Here is a 16,611-nt window from a genome sequence, read left to right as displayed (position 1 = left end):
AACCAGAATATTTCTCTAATTAGATAGTTACTATGAATAGAAAATATATTGTGAAATCAGAATAAATCAGGGAATGGGGAGGTGGCTCATGGAATTCTGTCCTGAGGAACTGGAATTTATGATGCTATCTGAGATACTATTTGAAGTTAGGAGAATGAGGAGAGAAGGAAGAAATTTTTCAACAGAGGATATAGTCAGGGAAAGGTCCTTGGTGAGTAAAACAGCTTATCTAGTTCAAAGAACTGAAAGGCGTGTGCTGCAGGGGTGAGTCAGGTAAGGCGAGCAGAAGCAGTAGCTGTTGAAGCGAAGGTGCTGGCCTGATCATCCAGAGTCGGGTAGTCCATACTAACAATTTGAATTACACTGAAAGTCTAAGCAGGTATGTGACATGGTTAAGATTAAAATTTTTAAATGGTGGTTGGTCCAGACTATGCAGAATGGATTAGAATTGAACTTTTCTAGTGAAGACTTATCAAAGGTGTATTTAAATTCTTACGTGTATACTGAGTAATGTTCAAGGATCGTAAGAAGGTATTTATGAAAGTGCCTGTTGGTGACTGTGACACTGAGCCTTTAGTTTTTGAGAAGTGATCTTTTAGGCCCAAATACACGGGAAAGATACTGGGCCAGGGGACAGAATTCTCATCATGGTTAATTTGCTTTGTGAGCTTAAGCAAGTAATTTAACCTTTGAGCCTCTTTATCTGTAAATTGGGCATGTTAGAGAAATGTGTGTTTAACTTAATTGTGTTAATCACTTAACTCTAGTTAACATATGGGCTGAGTCTTGCTGAGTCATTTTCTCAGACTCTGTGGGCAAGGCTTAATTAAAGCCAGTTAAACAAACTTAAAGATATCTCATACCTCTTTGGTAGAAGTTAGAGAAAAGAAAGAGTTGTTGTATGTTTTATTTATTGTCTTTTAATAAAAAGGTTTTTTGCAGAGCAGTTAGTGTATCATTCATTCCACACAGATGATTCATTGTTGAGAGAGAATCCAGTACACTGTAGCTAGGGGACGGGACTACTGAGGCACCTCTTTGTATTTTAAATTTAAGAATTTCTGATTTGCCTTATGCCTGTTACATCTATAATCTCATATATATATATATATATTTAAATTAGAGCTGTTAATGCGTTCTTAGTGTCTAATGGCAGCCTCTTTTTCCTCTCTAGACATCGAGATGCTTTGAAATTTTTATGGCCCCCAAATTGGCTTTAAACTGTGATTAAAGCTAATGGTCCTGTCACCAGTAGCAAGCACCTGTCTAGTTGATGTCAGTAAACTGCATGTTGGCCTTTGTATTTAAAAAAGATAATCCTAACTGTCTTGGGAACTGTTGGATTACAGTGTTCTGGCATTTCAGATTTATGTTTTCCTATAATTTAAACTTTTGAGGCATATGTTGAAGATATTAATGTCTTAGATAGCAAGATGTTTAAAAATCGGTAACAGTCTTGGTTTTGGAGCATTATATTTCCATGTGCGTTAGTCTTTGATTTCTCCTTATTTTTGATTGCCTGTTATATTGAGCCGTGAAGGATGGGCAGCTATAAATACTCTGAGAGCTTCTTGATTTTAATGATTGGGCTCCTTGGATTTGAAACTTTTTATGCCAGCTTTACCATGGAAGTTTGTATTTCTCAGCTTTAAGTTTCTTTTTTTCTGTTTGACTTCTGGCCTTTTCACAAAATGCTTTTGGCTCTTCTCGAAAGTTCAGAAATTTGAGCTTGTTTGTAGGCTAGAGTGCAGTAGACATGGAGGGGAATAGATTAAATCATGAACTTGTGATCTGAGCAAAACACTTATTAAGTCCAGTTTTATCTGTGTGTGTGTGTTTTAAACCATTTTAAAAATCATTACATTTTCACAGTCACTTAATGGAGTGACTGTACCTCTTTTTGAACTTCCTGGATTTTTTTTTTTCCTTTTTGGAATTGATTTTTATTTCATAATACTTAATATAGTTCAGCAAAATTTTTGGAGTACTCCTACTTTCCTTCTTATGAGCCTTGTGCAGTTCTGAAGAGGGCAAGGTAGGTTACTATTACATTTCACGTGTGTGAAGCAAAGTTAAATGACCTTGATAATACGTCAACTATATCAGAGCCAGGTCTTAAACATGGGGATGGAAAGCTTTGCAATTAGAAACATTTGGATTTGTTTTTTTGACTCCACCTAAATTTCCTCATCTGTTAGAAAAAAAAAATCTTGCAAGAATATTGGAAGGAGCAAATAAAATACATAATGAAAGCTATCTAACATCTTATAGCATGTAGACTATCGACATATGTTTGTATACCTCTGTGGTTCTCAAAATTTGGATCTTCTCAGACCCCACCTGTGGATCTTTTTTGACCAGAAAGTCAAAACTATTTTCATATTAATTCCAAGATGTTATTTGCCATTTTTCATTGTGGTAAATTGTAAAGTTTATCATTTTATATAAAATCGCTGGTCTTTGTGTGAATCAGGACAGTGGCACCAAGCTGGACTTGTTAGTCTTGTGTTCTTCACCACCATGGACTCACAGGAGAAAACAAAGCTTAATTTCACTAAGAATGTCCTTGATGAAGCCAAAAGAAATTTTAGGTATTTTGACCCATGAGCGCAAAATGGGAAGTAAATATAAAATACTTCTGCCTCATTCTGTAACCGTGATGGCTGTTTCAAGGAAAAGCACTTGTGAAATTGTTTAAATTGGCCACTTTTTTTTTTTTTTTTTTAGAAACTCCATTTATCCTTGAAAGAACAACTGGCATCCTGTGGTTATTCAGACTTGAGTATTTGGCAGACACTTTCTCAAATGAATGAAATGACAGTATTTGTTGCCAACGAAAAATTTATGCTTTTAAATGAAAATTAGAATTTTGGAAAACTTGGGTCTGCTTCCATGAACTTGACAGCTTTCCAATTCTTCGAGATTCTCTTGATGAGGTCCATGTTAATATTAGCAAATAATTTTTTTCATATTGTGTAATGAGATGTGTCAGCATTTGGAAGGATTGTGTAGCTTAGTGAACTAATGTTTTCCAAATGATGTTATAAAATCATGCAAGGATAAAAAGATCCACTAAGAGTGTAAAGTAACTGATGAATTTAATGTAATAGAATATGAAAAATTCATTATGATTTTAGGTTCCACATTGCAACTAATCTTTAAAAAGTACAGCTTGGTGAGTTTTCTTATGTCAAGAATATTTAGGATCATCTGAATAAGCTCTTAAAATAGTCCTCCTTTTCCAACTGCATATCTTCATCCATCTAGGCTTTCTTCTATACTTCATATTCCTCATATGCTTCAGTCAAAGCGGTGAATTGCAACAGACTGAATGCTGAAGTAGGTATGAAAATTGTGGACTATTAAGCTGGACATTAAAGTTACACAACTATAAAATCATGCCACTCTTCTCGCTGTTTTTGTTTTGGAGAATATAATTATTTTTCGTAAATATATTTATGGGTTTATATATTTTAAAATACGTTGAAAGTGAAAGTCACTCAGTTGTGTCTGACTCTTTGCAACCTCATGGACTATACAGTCCATGGAATTCTCCAGGCAAGATTACTGGAGTGGGTGGGTAGTTGTCCCCTTCTCCAGGGGATCTTCCCAACCCAGGGACTGAACCCAGGTCATGGGTGTTGCAGGCGGATTCTTGACCACCTGAGCCACCAGGGAGGCCCAGTACTGGAGTGGGTAGCCTATCCCTTCTCCAGCGGATCTTCCCCACCCAGGAATCAAACTGGGGTCTTCTGCATTGCAGGTGGATTCTTTACCAACTGAGCTATCAGGGAAGCTCAATTTCTTGCATTAATAATTAAAAATTCTCTTAGTTTTAATTTCTGATATGGTAACTATAAATTTATATAATCCACATAAAAGCTCATTGGGCTTTTTGAGTAATTTAGAAGTTACAAGGGGTCCTCAGAACAAAAAGTTTGAGTACTAGTGGTGTGTACCTCTTCATTGCCTCTGTGGTCCATCCTAGCTCAATTTATAATCTAGTAGGACAGACTGACACAAAATGAAAAGTCAAATGGTAGGATAATGTATGAAATAATGATACTGGGGAAAGTCACTTAAAGGGAATCCATTCAAAACAGTAAAAGAAATTTCCTAGCAAATAATGGAAAACCCAAAAATTGGGAAATTGTTGAGAAATGGAATTAAAACTTAATGAAACCTAGTTTGTTTTGTCTTGTATTTGACAAAATTTAGATAACTTTAATTCTTGGTTACTTTTTGGCATTGAGAGAAGGAATCTAATGTTGGAAAGCTTGGCATACTTTTTCTGATAAAATTATGTAAATAAAATCCTTGAATCTTTTGACTTTTATAGTATGAACATTGAAAGTCATTAAAAACATGTTTAATAGTCTTACTTGTTTCTTCAAGAGACTCTCTTAACCCTTTGTTCATATAATTTTAATTTTAGGCCCACTTCTGCTTATCTGTTTATCAGTTAACTATCCATTCCTTTGTCAGTGACTTAGCAGTTCTTCCCTATCATTTTTAAAATTTTATTATTTTTTTTTGTGCTGGGTCTTCGTTGTGAAGTGTGGGCTTCTCACCATGGCTTCTCTTGTTGTGTGGCCCGGGCTCTAGGTACGCAGGCCTAGTGGTTGCTGTGTGCAGCTCGAGGGCACATGGAGTTCAGTTGTTGCAGCACCACAGGCTCAGTTGCGGCTCGTGGGCCCCAGAGTGCCTGGGCTCATTAGCTGTGGTGTGCGGGCTTAGTTGCTCCATGGCATCTGTAATCTTCCCGGTCCAGAGATTGAAACCTTGTCCTCTGTATTGGCAGGCAGATTCCTGTCTACTGTGCCACCAGGGAACTCCTTCCCTGTCGTCACAGTGCATCTTTTACTGGATTTCCAGTCTCTGTTTATAACTAAATTTACACTGTATTATTGGAACATATAGTAAGAGACATAATAAGGATGTCCATGTGATGGCTGAGACGTAGATGATAGTAAGTTCTCTATTTATTAGTATTTTCATGTTATATCTAGCTTTTTACAACCTTGTGACTTGAAATCTAGGTAAGGAAGACTTCTGTGGGCGTGCATGGAATCACTGTGCAGCATGTGGGATGTTTTAGGAAATGTAAAGGGCAAATAAGAGGGTGCTCCTTTCAGGCAATTTGGAATTAATGCTTTCTATATTGTTATTATAATTGTTACTCTCTATTTGATTTAGAAATGGTTAATTTTAACAGTTTAGAAGTAGAGTGCTTTGTTTTTAGCAGTCTTGGGAGCCCTCTAAATAGAAAAACAATTCCTTGTTTGTTCTATGCTTGCAGTGAAAGATAACCAAGATAACCAATTAATGGGAGGTTGATATAAACCAGTATGAGTTAGAAGTGGGCTTGAACTTCTTAGATTTGTGCCTGTCATCATCATTCTGTAGCATAGCACAAAGAGAAGAAGAAAGAGCAATTGATAAAAGTTATGGAATGGAGAGATTGAGTTGAGTGACTGAATAAATCCTTGGATTTTTAAACTAATTCCAGAGACTATAAACTGAAATACTTCCTTTGTTCTGCTCTGTAGTAATCTTTTGGTAGTATAGAAGTGCTGTGCTGTGCCTAGTTGCTCAGTCCTGTATGACTCTTTTCGACCCCGTGGACTATAGCCTGCCAGGCTCCTCTGTGCCTGGGGATTCTCCAGGCAAGAATACTGGAGTGGGTTGCCATGCCCTCCTCCAGGGGATCTTCCCAACTCGGGGGTCGAACCCAGGTCTCCAGCATTGCAGGCGGATTTTTTACTGTCAGAGCCACCAGGGAAGCCCAGTATAATAGTAGACAGAACTTTATACTGGAGACAGAAAAATAGCTTGGTTAACAATGAATTTTTTAAAATAGGCAAATGACTTCATCTCTTGGCCTTCATTTCTTGTCTGTAATAAAAGTAATACGATCTAACACTTAGGCTAGCTAACATGCTTGAAACTGTACTAAGGGGTTTATGTGGGTTGTCTTTTCGGTTCTTATGTTAGCATTGTTCGAGAGATGGTTTGTGGAGTCCTACAAACCTATAGAGAAATAGCAGTGTCCCAGAAGTAATGCCTCTGTGAGAGAGCAAAGCAACATTTCTTCAAGAGATTTGAAGGAAAGTGACTTAAAGGCCAAAAAACATGCATACTACTTTGGGGCTTTAAAAGGGGACAGTAAGGACTTTACTGGTGGCTCAGTGGTAAAGAATCTACCTGCCAGCACAGGAGACACAGGTTCGATCTGTGATCCAGGAAGATCTTACATGCTGCGGAGCAACTAAGCTGATGTGTCACAACTACTGAATCCCATGTGCCCTAGAGTCCATGCTCTGCAGCAAGAGAAGCTACTGCAATGAGAAGCCCACGCACTGCAACAGAGAGTAGTCCCTGCTCACCACAACTAAGAAAAGCGCATGCAGCAACAAAGACTCAGCACAGCCAAAAAAAAAAAAAAGGAATGGTAAAGTGAAAGGCTGTAGTAGCAGTGGTAGTGTTTATATTGATTGGATCCTGAGGACTCAGTCTTTCCACCTTTTCTTTGTCATCTATCACCTTTGGTAACAGTGTATGATTGGCCCTATAGCGAAGGGAGGACCATTGCTCTAGTTTCTTGCACTAATTTCCAGTCATGTTGGACTCTTTGCGACCCCATGGACTATACCGTCCGTGTAATTCTCCAGGCAAGATTACTGGAGTGGGCAGCATTTCCCTTCTCCAGGGGATCTCTGTAGGCTGGGCAAAAAACAACTATTAGAGGAAGGACAATTACCAGAGACTTGCTAGAATATTGGGACTTCACGTTTGGTTGGGAGACATTTCTAGTTTTGACCAGCCAGAATGGAGAGACTTTGTTGAATATCAGAACCATTTGAGAGAGTCCCCAGCAATGGCACTCTTTAAGGATAGAGTCAAAATAACTTGAGAAGAGGCTACTCAAGCTCCACCTTAAAACTGTGCTGAAAAACAGGCCTCAGAAGGATTCAGCTGATTCTCAACTAATTTAGCTGAACAAATCTCAACATTTAAGGAATCCATCTATTAATAAATACAAAACATTCAGCATCTCATCCAGAATTACTAGACCTATGAAGAAATAGGAGAATGTAACCCTTAACTAGGAGAAAAATCAGTTGATGGAAACAGACCCAGAAGTGACAGAGATGATGACATCATTTTTAAGATGGAGCTAAGTTAAGGAATTGAAAGGAAGCGTGAACATGAGAGAAATGTCACAAGTAAAAAACTCCTAGAACAGAAAAACATAGTATCGGAAGAGAAAAATTCAGCTGATGGGCTTAACAGCAGATTAAAAGAAGAAAAGACACTGCAGAAGAAAAAAATCAGTGTAAGGTAATAGGAACTGTCCAAAATGAAGCACAGGGGGAAACGTCTCGGGGCAAAAAGAGCCTCAGTGACATGTGGGACATTATCATCAGGTCGTCTCATATATGTGCATTTGGAGTCCAGGATGGGAGGTAGGGATGCTGTGGTTGCCGAAAAAGTATTTGAAGAAATAGTGGCTAGAAATTTCCCAAATACCTACGAAAACTTTAATCCCGAAGATCTTATAAAACTAGGAAGGATGAGTACAAAGGCACACTGAAACACATCAGTGGCTAAAAACCAGTTACAAAGAAAAACCTCAAGAGAAGCCAGAGGGGAGAAAAAGACCATATTATACTTGGAAAAGAACAAAGATTACAGCAAATGTTGATTTGTTATTAAACAATGTAAGCCAGCAAATGAGCAACATAACCACACAGAAGGAAGAAAAAGATAATCAAAGTATCTATTCTGATTTGATATTGTAAGACTAAATATAAAAAGGACTGTAAGTGTGTATTTTAGTATATCTGATTTCTAATAAGGGTATGGGTTAGCAAGTCAGAAACTATATACTAAGATTGAACGTATCAGTAAATATATTTTAGATAATGAGAGCCAGGTTTCTAATTGTTAAAGAGGTCACAGGTAAGGAAGGAAGAAGACTAGAAGGAACTCTGATGTTGAATTGGAATCAGAAATATCAGTATAAACTGATGGTTTTAATGTAGATGCATTATGATGGTTGTGGAAATGCAGATGGATTAGCATACATGAATATGTTTTCTCTGTCCTGTGGAAATGCCTAGAAGAAGCAGTGATGTGCCAGTAGCAGTGAGCATATCTAGTGCCCAGATCTTGGCCTTTTCATTCAGTTTTTCAACAAAAGGAACCAGGGCTCATAAAAGAACTGACTGATTTCAGAACTGGATTATAGGAAATCCAAGATGATCCTAGAGCTGCCAGAAAACAAAGATGTGCTCAAAAAAGGATGGGAACGTCAAAAGGATGTAAGAATCAACTTGAAAGAGCTTCTGATGTCTGAAGTTGGAATTAAATAATTTTAGTGTTGCATTATTATTAATAGAATAAAAACATCCTTTAGTCCATATTGGTATGTGTACCAACAAACAAATGATAGGTAAGTAGAAGGGACAGACTGTAAGTGAAGAATCCCAGTTAGTAAGTATGAAACAATGACTGAAGCAAAATCACTCGTAAGCGAATACTGCAGTGATTATTGTTACAGGCAATCCAGTGATAGAAGGTAAAGTCAGTGGGTGAGATATGATGAGAAACATTTACATAGTCTCAGAGATACTATTAATTAGAATTTCTCTAAGAAATTATTGATTACAAAGGGAAAAACAGTAAATTGAGAGTGAGAGAGACTGTGGATACCACTTGCACCAAGTTATTAAGGTTAATGTCACAGAAAGAAGATATCCATAATATATACCTCTTGATATAATGAACCAAGAAAGGCAGAACATTACATCTGTCGTGTTCTTGTGGTATTCTTATCAAAAACAATGTAAAACTTGACTCAATTATGAGGAGACAGCAGACAAACCCAAATTGAGGGAGACTGCTACTAAAATCTGACCAGTATTCTTCAAAAGTGTCAAGGTCATGAAAGACAAGAAAAGATTGAGTAACTCACAGATTGGAGGAGGCTAGGGACACATGACAGCTAAATTTAGAGTGGGAACCTGGATTGGATCCTGGAATACAATGACATCAGTTAAAAAAAAAGAAAAAAGACTGGTGGATTATAACTGTAGTTATATATTAATTGCTTTGTACCAGTGTTCCTTATTTTTGATGCATATACTATGGTTATGTAAGTGTCAACATTAGAAGAAGCTGCATCAAACATATAGGTAAACTCTGAGCTATTGTAACTTTTTTGTAAAATAATTTCAAAATAAAATGTTTCTTAAATCTACAGTTTTCCCAAAATGGGGGGCAAGAGTTGTAGAAACAGAGTAAGCCAGAAGACAATAAAATTACATAGTTTTTTCCTTTCAAGTTAGAATTCAGTCCTAACAAAAATAATATTTAAAAAATGAAGCCAAAATAAAGACACTTTGCAGTCAAAGCTGAGAGAATTTCTTTTCAGCAATCTTGAACTATTAAAAATGTTAAAGGAAGTTTTTCAGGCTGAAGAAAATCATTCGTCTACACAAAGGAATGAGATTAAGAAATGATAAATATGTGGGAAATATACAATACCTTTTTCTTAAATTTTAATTTCTTTCAAAGACAGTTGGCTATTTAAAGCAAAAAGTTTTTATGTTTTGTAGGATTCATATTTAGGGAAATGTGGAAGTGTAACACATAGAAGAGAAACATTTTTTAAATAGTCCAGTCATAGGAGAAAGGTGCTTCCCTGGTGGCTCAGTGGTAAAGAATCTGCCTGCAATGCAGGAGATGTGTGTTCAGTCCCTGGGTCAGGAAGATATGGAGAAAAATGGCAACCCACTCTAGTATTATTGCCTGGGAAATCCCATGGACTGGAGCCTGGTGGACTGTAGTTCGTGGGGTTGCAAAAGAGTCGGACATGACTTAGCAACTAAACAACAATAGGAGAAAGGGCAAGTGTACTTCTGTATTAATACTAGAAGTGGTATAATACTGTTTGAAGGTAGACTGTCCTAAGTTAAAAATGTGTATTATAAATTGCTAGCATAACCATTTTAAAAAATTGTTGTTCATTCACTAAGTTGTATCTGACTCTGCAACCCCATGAACTCCATGCAGCACACCAGGCTTCCCTGTCCTTCACTATTTCCCTGAGTTTGCTCAGATTCATGTCCCTTGAGTCAGTGATGCCATCCAACCGTCTCTTTATCTGTTGCCCCCTTCTCCTGCCTCAATCTTTCCCAGCATCAGAGTCTTTTCTAGTGAGTTGGCCCTTCACATGAAGTGACCAAAGGATTGGATCTTCAGCTTCATCATCGGTCCTTCCAATGAATATTCAGGGTTGATTTTCTTTAGGATTGACTGGTTTTGATCTCCTTGCTGTCCAAGAAACTCTGAAGGGTCTTCTCTAGCACATAGTTCAAAAACATTAATTTTTTGGTGCTCAGCCTTTATAATTCAGCTCTCACATCCATACATGATTACTTTAAGAACCATAGCTTTGACTGTATGGACATTTGTCAGCAAAGTGATCTCTCTGCATTTTAAAATGCTGTCTAGGTTTGTCATAACTTTGCTTCCAAGGAGCAAGTGTCTTTTAATTTCATGGCTGCAGTCACCATCTGCAGTGATTTTGGAGCCCAAGAAAATAAAATTGCCACTGATTCCATTTTTCTACCATCTGTTTGCCATGAAGTGATGAGACCAGATGCCATGATCTTAGTTTTTTGAATGTTGAGTTTTAGGATGTAGAAAAATTGAATGCTCAAACATTGCTGGTGGAAATGTAAAATGGTTCAGCTGCTGTGGAAAACAGTGGTTCCTTAGAAAGTTAAATCTAAAATGACCACATGACCTAGAACTTCCACTCCTTATGTATAACCCAAAGAATTCAAAACAGGTACTGATATATACAAATGTACATGCATATTCCTGGGTATTCTTTACCAAGGCCAAAAAGGAGGATGTGGTCAAATGTCCATCATCAGATGAGTGGATAAGCAATTTATGATCTATATGCATGTGGTGGAATATTATTCAGTCATAAAAAGTAATGGGATATTGATACATGTGACAAGTGGATGGACCTTGGAAATATGCTAACTGAAAGAAGCCAGACACAAAAGGTCACGTTGCATGCTTTCTTTTATATGAAATACCCAAAAGAGGTAAATCTATAGAGACAGAATGCAGACTGGTGGTTTCCGGGGGAGTGGGGGTTGGGTAATGGAAAGCCAGTGCTTAATGGGTATGGAGTTCTTTCTGAGATGATAAAAGTGTTTTAGAACTGGATAGAGGTTTTGCCACACAATATTGTGAATATACTGGATCATTCACTTTAAAATGGTAAATTTTATGTTACGTGAATTTTACCTCGATAGAAAAATGGTTGAATGTGTATGGCCTTATGGCCTAGAGTCAAACAGACATGGAATTGAGTCCTGGTTTTTACCATCTGTTAATTCTGTGACCTTTAGTAAATTACTGTTAAGTTTTCTTCTCTGTAAAATAGGCATATTAGGGACATTCCTTGGTAGTCTAGTGGTAGTCTAGTAGTCTACTGCCAGGGACCAGTGCAATGCCTGGTTGGGGAACTTAAGATCCTAAAACCTGTGTCACATGGCCAAAATGAAATTTTTAAAAAATAGGCATGTTAGTACTTTATCAGGATTTTTGTTACTATTAAATGAAGTATTACACATGAAATGCTTAAAATACTTAATAATTATCCAGTAAACATTAGTGTTAATTGATTTTTCCTTTGCTGCTGTTGTTGGTTTTGATTTTATTCTCCATTGGTAGAATGGAAATAATAGTATGAACTAGAATTGTTCTGATGGTTTAATGAGATATCCATGCAAAGGGCTTAAAACAGTACCAGTACCTAGTGTGTTGTAAATTTTCAAAGTGTTTACTAAGCTATTACTATTAAATGAAAGGATCTTGGAACTTTTCTGCATTCTGCGTTTGGAGATCCAACCAGTCCATTCTGAAGGAGATCAGCCCTGGGATTTCTTTGGAAGGAATGATGCCAAAGCTGAAACTCCAGTACTTTGGCCACCTCATGCGAAGAGTTGACTCATTGGAAAAGACTCTGATGCTGGGAGGGATTGGGGGCAAGAGGAGAAGGGGACGACAGAGGATGAGAGATGGCTGGATGGCATCACTGACTTGATGGACGTGAGTCTGAGTGAACTCCAGAAGTTGGTGATGGACAGGGAGGCCTGGGGTGCTGCGATTCATGGGGTCGCAAAGAGTCGGACACGACTGAGTGACTGATCTGATCTGAAGGAAGCTAATGTGCATATTGGAAAATAGCCTTTTCAAAATTTGTGCTGTTATGACTAGTGAAGTGAATCGCTCAGTCATGTCCAACTCTTTGCGATCCCATGGACTGTAGTCTACCAGGCTTCTCTGTCCATGCGATTTTCCAGGCAAGAGTACTGGAGTGGGTTATGACTAGACTTGGCCTTATAAATATATCAGACTAAGCTACTTTCAAAGAATTACAGGTGTGCAATTCTTATTTCCTCTCCTGGTGTGGTGAAAACTCGTGATTTTCACTTGTAAAAACCGCAGATACTGATTATTTAGCTATAAGTTGTTAAACTTTTGTTGTCTGGAGTTTATTATATAGGTTATTTCTACTTGCATTAATTACCATTGATGTGTCATCAGAAGCCAGGCTTTGGAGAACTACTCTTTATAGTGACTAGAAGTTGCAGTTATTTTTCTTGCCATTGGATGGTGCTTCTGTAGCATCATTAAAGCAAATGTTTTGGCTGATACTTTCTCACTTTCCTGAGCAACTGAAAATTGATAAATGGGCTAGACTGTGGTAAATTGAAATACCGTTTGAACTGGATCCCAGGAGTCTGTAAAAAGCGAGGATTTCCTCTAGTATGTTTTTACGTAAGCAAAACCTGGAGATAAATCTCTGGTTGAGTTAAACCCTATGATTCTGTTCTAGTCTGTGGTAATTTAAGAAATGATAGTGTTGCAGGAGAATCTGATTCCTCCTGGCAAAATCTTAAAGGATGATAGGTTTTCCTAGCTTCCCTTGGCAGCTGAGCTATCAATTCTGCTCTGATCAAATTGTATCAAAAAGTTTTCTGTTTTGTCTTCAAGTGTAGGTTTTTCCAACCTATGGGGGTGTGGAAAGTGCGTGACAAAGGTATTAGAAAAGTGCACAGTTGTAAAAGTTGTGTTTGAGAGTGACTGTTAGAAGAGACTGGAGGGAATAAGACAGTAGGGGTGGCTTGGGGCCGTGCTAGAAATTCGGTGATCAAGTTGGAGTGCTTGCACAGTAGAGAGAACATTTGTAAACATACTTCCTCCTCTGTTAACCTAATCTTTATTTCTATTAATGTAATAAATACTTGCAGAGTTTTAGAAGTTACATAGTAGTTCAGGACAACAGCAGCAGCAATAAATCCTTGCCCCATGCTCACTTGTGTGTTAACCTTTCCCAATATTCAACCCCATATTCCACTTTTTTTTTTTTAAAGCTAATTTGAGAAATTTTCTCTTGTTATGAAATGTGAGAAGTAAATTCTCTGATAATATGAGACATTGTTGGCACCTCTCCCTTTATCTTCTCAAATAGTTCTGCTACTGCTAAGTCGCTTCAGTCGTGTCTGACTCTGCGTGACCCCGTAGATGGCAGCCTACCAGGTTCCCCCATCCCTGGGATTCTCCAGGCAAGAACACTGGAGTGGGTTGCCATTTCCTTCTCCAGTGCGTGAAAGTGAAAAGTGAAGTCGCTCAGTCATGTCCGACCCTCAGTGACCCCATGGACTGCAGCCTTCCAGGCTCCTCCGTCCATGGGATTTTCCAGGCAAGAGTGCTTGAGTGGGGTGCCATTGCCTTCTCCTTAAAGTTAGTTCTAGCACATGTTAACTGCTAAGCCAAGTAGTGTACTATAATTGTGTTTCCTTTCTTGGACAGCTTTCTGTTTTCACTGTATCTTGCAGTCCCTTCATTGTTACATTTGCTTAGATTTCAAGAGACCATTCATACTTTATCCCAAACTCTGCAATGGAATTACCAGACACTCTGAATTCTTCTTTTCATTTAAATTTCAGTCATACCATTTCATTCCCTTCCATCTTAGGAGGCATACCTCTTGGACCCTTTCTCTGCATTTTGTCATGTTGTTTTCTGTCGTCATTCTCTTTTGAACTGGTGGCTTCTCTTGGCCAGTTTGAACTGCCCTTTACATCAGTCTTTTTTTTTTCCTCTGGCCATGCTATGCAGCTTTCAGGAACTTAGTTCCCAGACCAGGGATTGAACCTGGGCCACAGTAGTTAAACCATTGGACTGTCAGGGAATTCCCTCCATCACTCTCTTTGCTGGATTTCTTTTCTTCCTGTTCTTGGTAAAGCAACCTTTCCTCATAACTGTTTTAGAAAATACATGGGAACTAAATATTTTGGGATCTTTCATGTCTGGAGATACCTTTATTTTACTCTCTCATTTGATTTTGGCTGGATATAGATTGAAAATACTTTTTATTTACCTTTTTGTATTCTGGATTCTAGTGTTGTTGAGTTGTTCAGAGTTGTTGTTTTTGATTATTTAATATGGCCTAGTTTGTTTCTCTACAAGCTTTTGTGTATATTATTCCTGAAATTTATCTTTAGCCCTGAAATTTCAAGATGGTATAACTTGGTATAGATATTATTTTATTCATTATGCTAGGCGCTTGGTGAGTCTTTCAGTCTCAGATTCCTTTGATTCTGTTTCTTTGATTCTGTCATTGCATAGGGTCTTTGTTGCTGTGCGGGCTTTTCTCTAGTTACGGTGAGTGAGGGCTACTCTCTAGTTGTGGTGTGCAGGCTTCTCTATGTGGTAGCTTCTCTTGTTGCAGAGCATGGGCTCTAGGGGGCTTGGGCTTCAGTAGTTGTGGCTGTTGAGCTCTAGGGCACAGACTCAGTAATCATACTGCACTGGCTTAGTTGCTCTGAGGCATGTGGGGTCTTCCAGGATCAGGGATCGAACCTGTGTCTCCTGAGTCGGCAGGCAGATTCTTACCATTGAGCCACCAGGGAAGTCCTTTCTTGAACTTCTTGAGTTAGATGTCAGCCTCTGGTTTGATCTTCTGCCTTGACATGCATGTCTCACATATATTCCATTCTTTGTCATTTTGTTGTATTTTCTGGGAGATCTCATTTTTCCCTTACAACCTTTCTGTTGAATGTATTATTTCTGCCTTTTTAATTTTCGGGAGTTTTCTAGTTCGAATTTCTGTTCCTTCCTCCCCACTTCCTTCCCTTCTGTCTTGTTCTGAGAAGATAAAAGAAACTATATCTTTTCCTCTGCATTGCCCCCATTTCCTCTAGGTTTCCTTTTTTGTTTGCTTGTTATATTTCATTGGGTTAGTTGGATTGTTCAGTCCTGTTCAGAGTTGGTCTTGACAACCAGGTCGTTTTAGGATGTTGTTTTTTTTTTTCTTTCAGTAATTCCCAGAGAAACAAAAATACAGGCTGTAGACATAGTTTGAGGTTTATAAATGTCAGACAAATGGCCCTTTTTCCTTTTGATTGGGTGTAGGAAACAAATTGAACGGAGAAGGCAATGGCACCCCACTCCAGTACTCTTGCCTGGAAAATCCCATGGACAGAGGAGCCTGGTAGGCTTCAGTCCAAGGGGTCGCGAAGAGTCAGACACAACTGAGTGATTTCACTTTCATTTTTCACTTTCATGCATTGGAGAAGGACATGGCAGCCCACTCCAGTATTCTTGCCTGGAGAATCCCAGGGACGGGGAGCCTGATGGGCTGCTGTCTATGGGGTTGCACAGAGTTGGACACGACTGAAGTGACTTAGCAGCAGCAACAGCAAACAAATTGAAAGGGCTTAGATGAAGATTTAGTTGGTAAAAAGAGCGAGACAGGTCCTTGGGGATCTATAATACTTTTGCATCATGTACTTTGAAACTCTTGTGTTACTAGATGCATAAACATATAATATTTTTATGCCTTCTAATTCATTGACATGTTAATCATTATGAAATGACCCTGTTTATCCCTGGTAGTACTCTTTTCTGCAAGTTATTGAAGGCAATGGTTTTTTGCTAATAAGGAAACATCTTTTTATTCTTTTGCATTAAAATATTAGATATTAAAATTTTCTTTCAATTTCCTAATTGTAAAAAAGCTATATAATTCTTTTCTATCTTGGATCTTACATATGTTTTAAATTGGGCACTTCGCTCAAAATTGCATACATAGTAAATTTCCAGAACCAGACATTTTGAAAGCGTGTTTTTATGCCAATTAAATTTAGTATAGCCACATTCAGAGCCATAGATACAACTTACCTTTTTTTTTTCCCTGTGTTGTAGGAATAGACTTTAAGATCAAAACAGTTGAATTACAAGGAAAGAAGATCAAGCTACAGATATGGTAAGTGATTCTAATTTACTTACTTTATGTAGTAGAATGCCAAGTTTCCTGAACATTAGTGAAATCCTTCCTTGTCAACTGTTTAATTCTAGGAGACTTCCCTTTCCAAGCCAGTAGTCAGGTGACCTTTCAGTGATGTTTATTTATTTATTTAATTAATTAATTTTATTTATTTTTAATATAAATTTATTTATTTTAATTGGAGGCTAATTACTTTACAATATTGTATTGGTTTTGCCATACATCAA

At 37.8% G+C, this 16,611-nt stretch overlaps 1 protein-coding gene across 1 annotated transcript in view; it reads left to right on the top strand.

The window, feature by feature from the left end:
* Positions 1-16,611, top strand: part of RAB10 (RAB10, member RAS oncogene family) — a 63,313-nt gene that overhangs the window by 26,455 nt on the left and 20,247 nt on the right. Inside the window, exon 2 of the mRNA XM_055540736.1 lies at positions 16,303-16,363. Coding sequence (XP_055396711.1) covers positions 16,303-16,363 — 61 coding nt within the window. The remainder of the gene's footprint in view (positions 1-16,302; positions 16,364-16,611) is intronic.

The sequence above is a fragment of the Bubalus kerabau genome, chromosome 11 (genome assembly GCF_029407905.1).
Source record: "Bubalus kerabau isolate K-KA32 ecotype Philippines breed swamp buffalo chromosome 11, PCC_UOA_SB_1v2, whole genome shotgun sequence".
NCBI lineage: Eukaryota > Metazoa > Chordata > Mammalia > Artiodactyla > Bovidae > Bubalus > Bubalus kerabau.
This window is presented reverse-complemented; position numbering and strand designations above follow the sequence as displayed.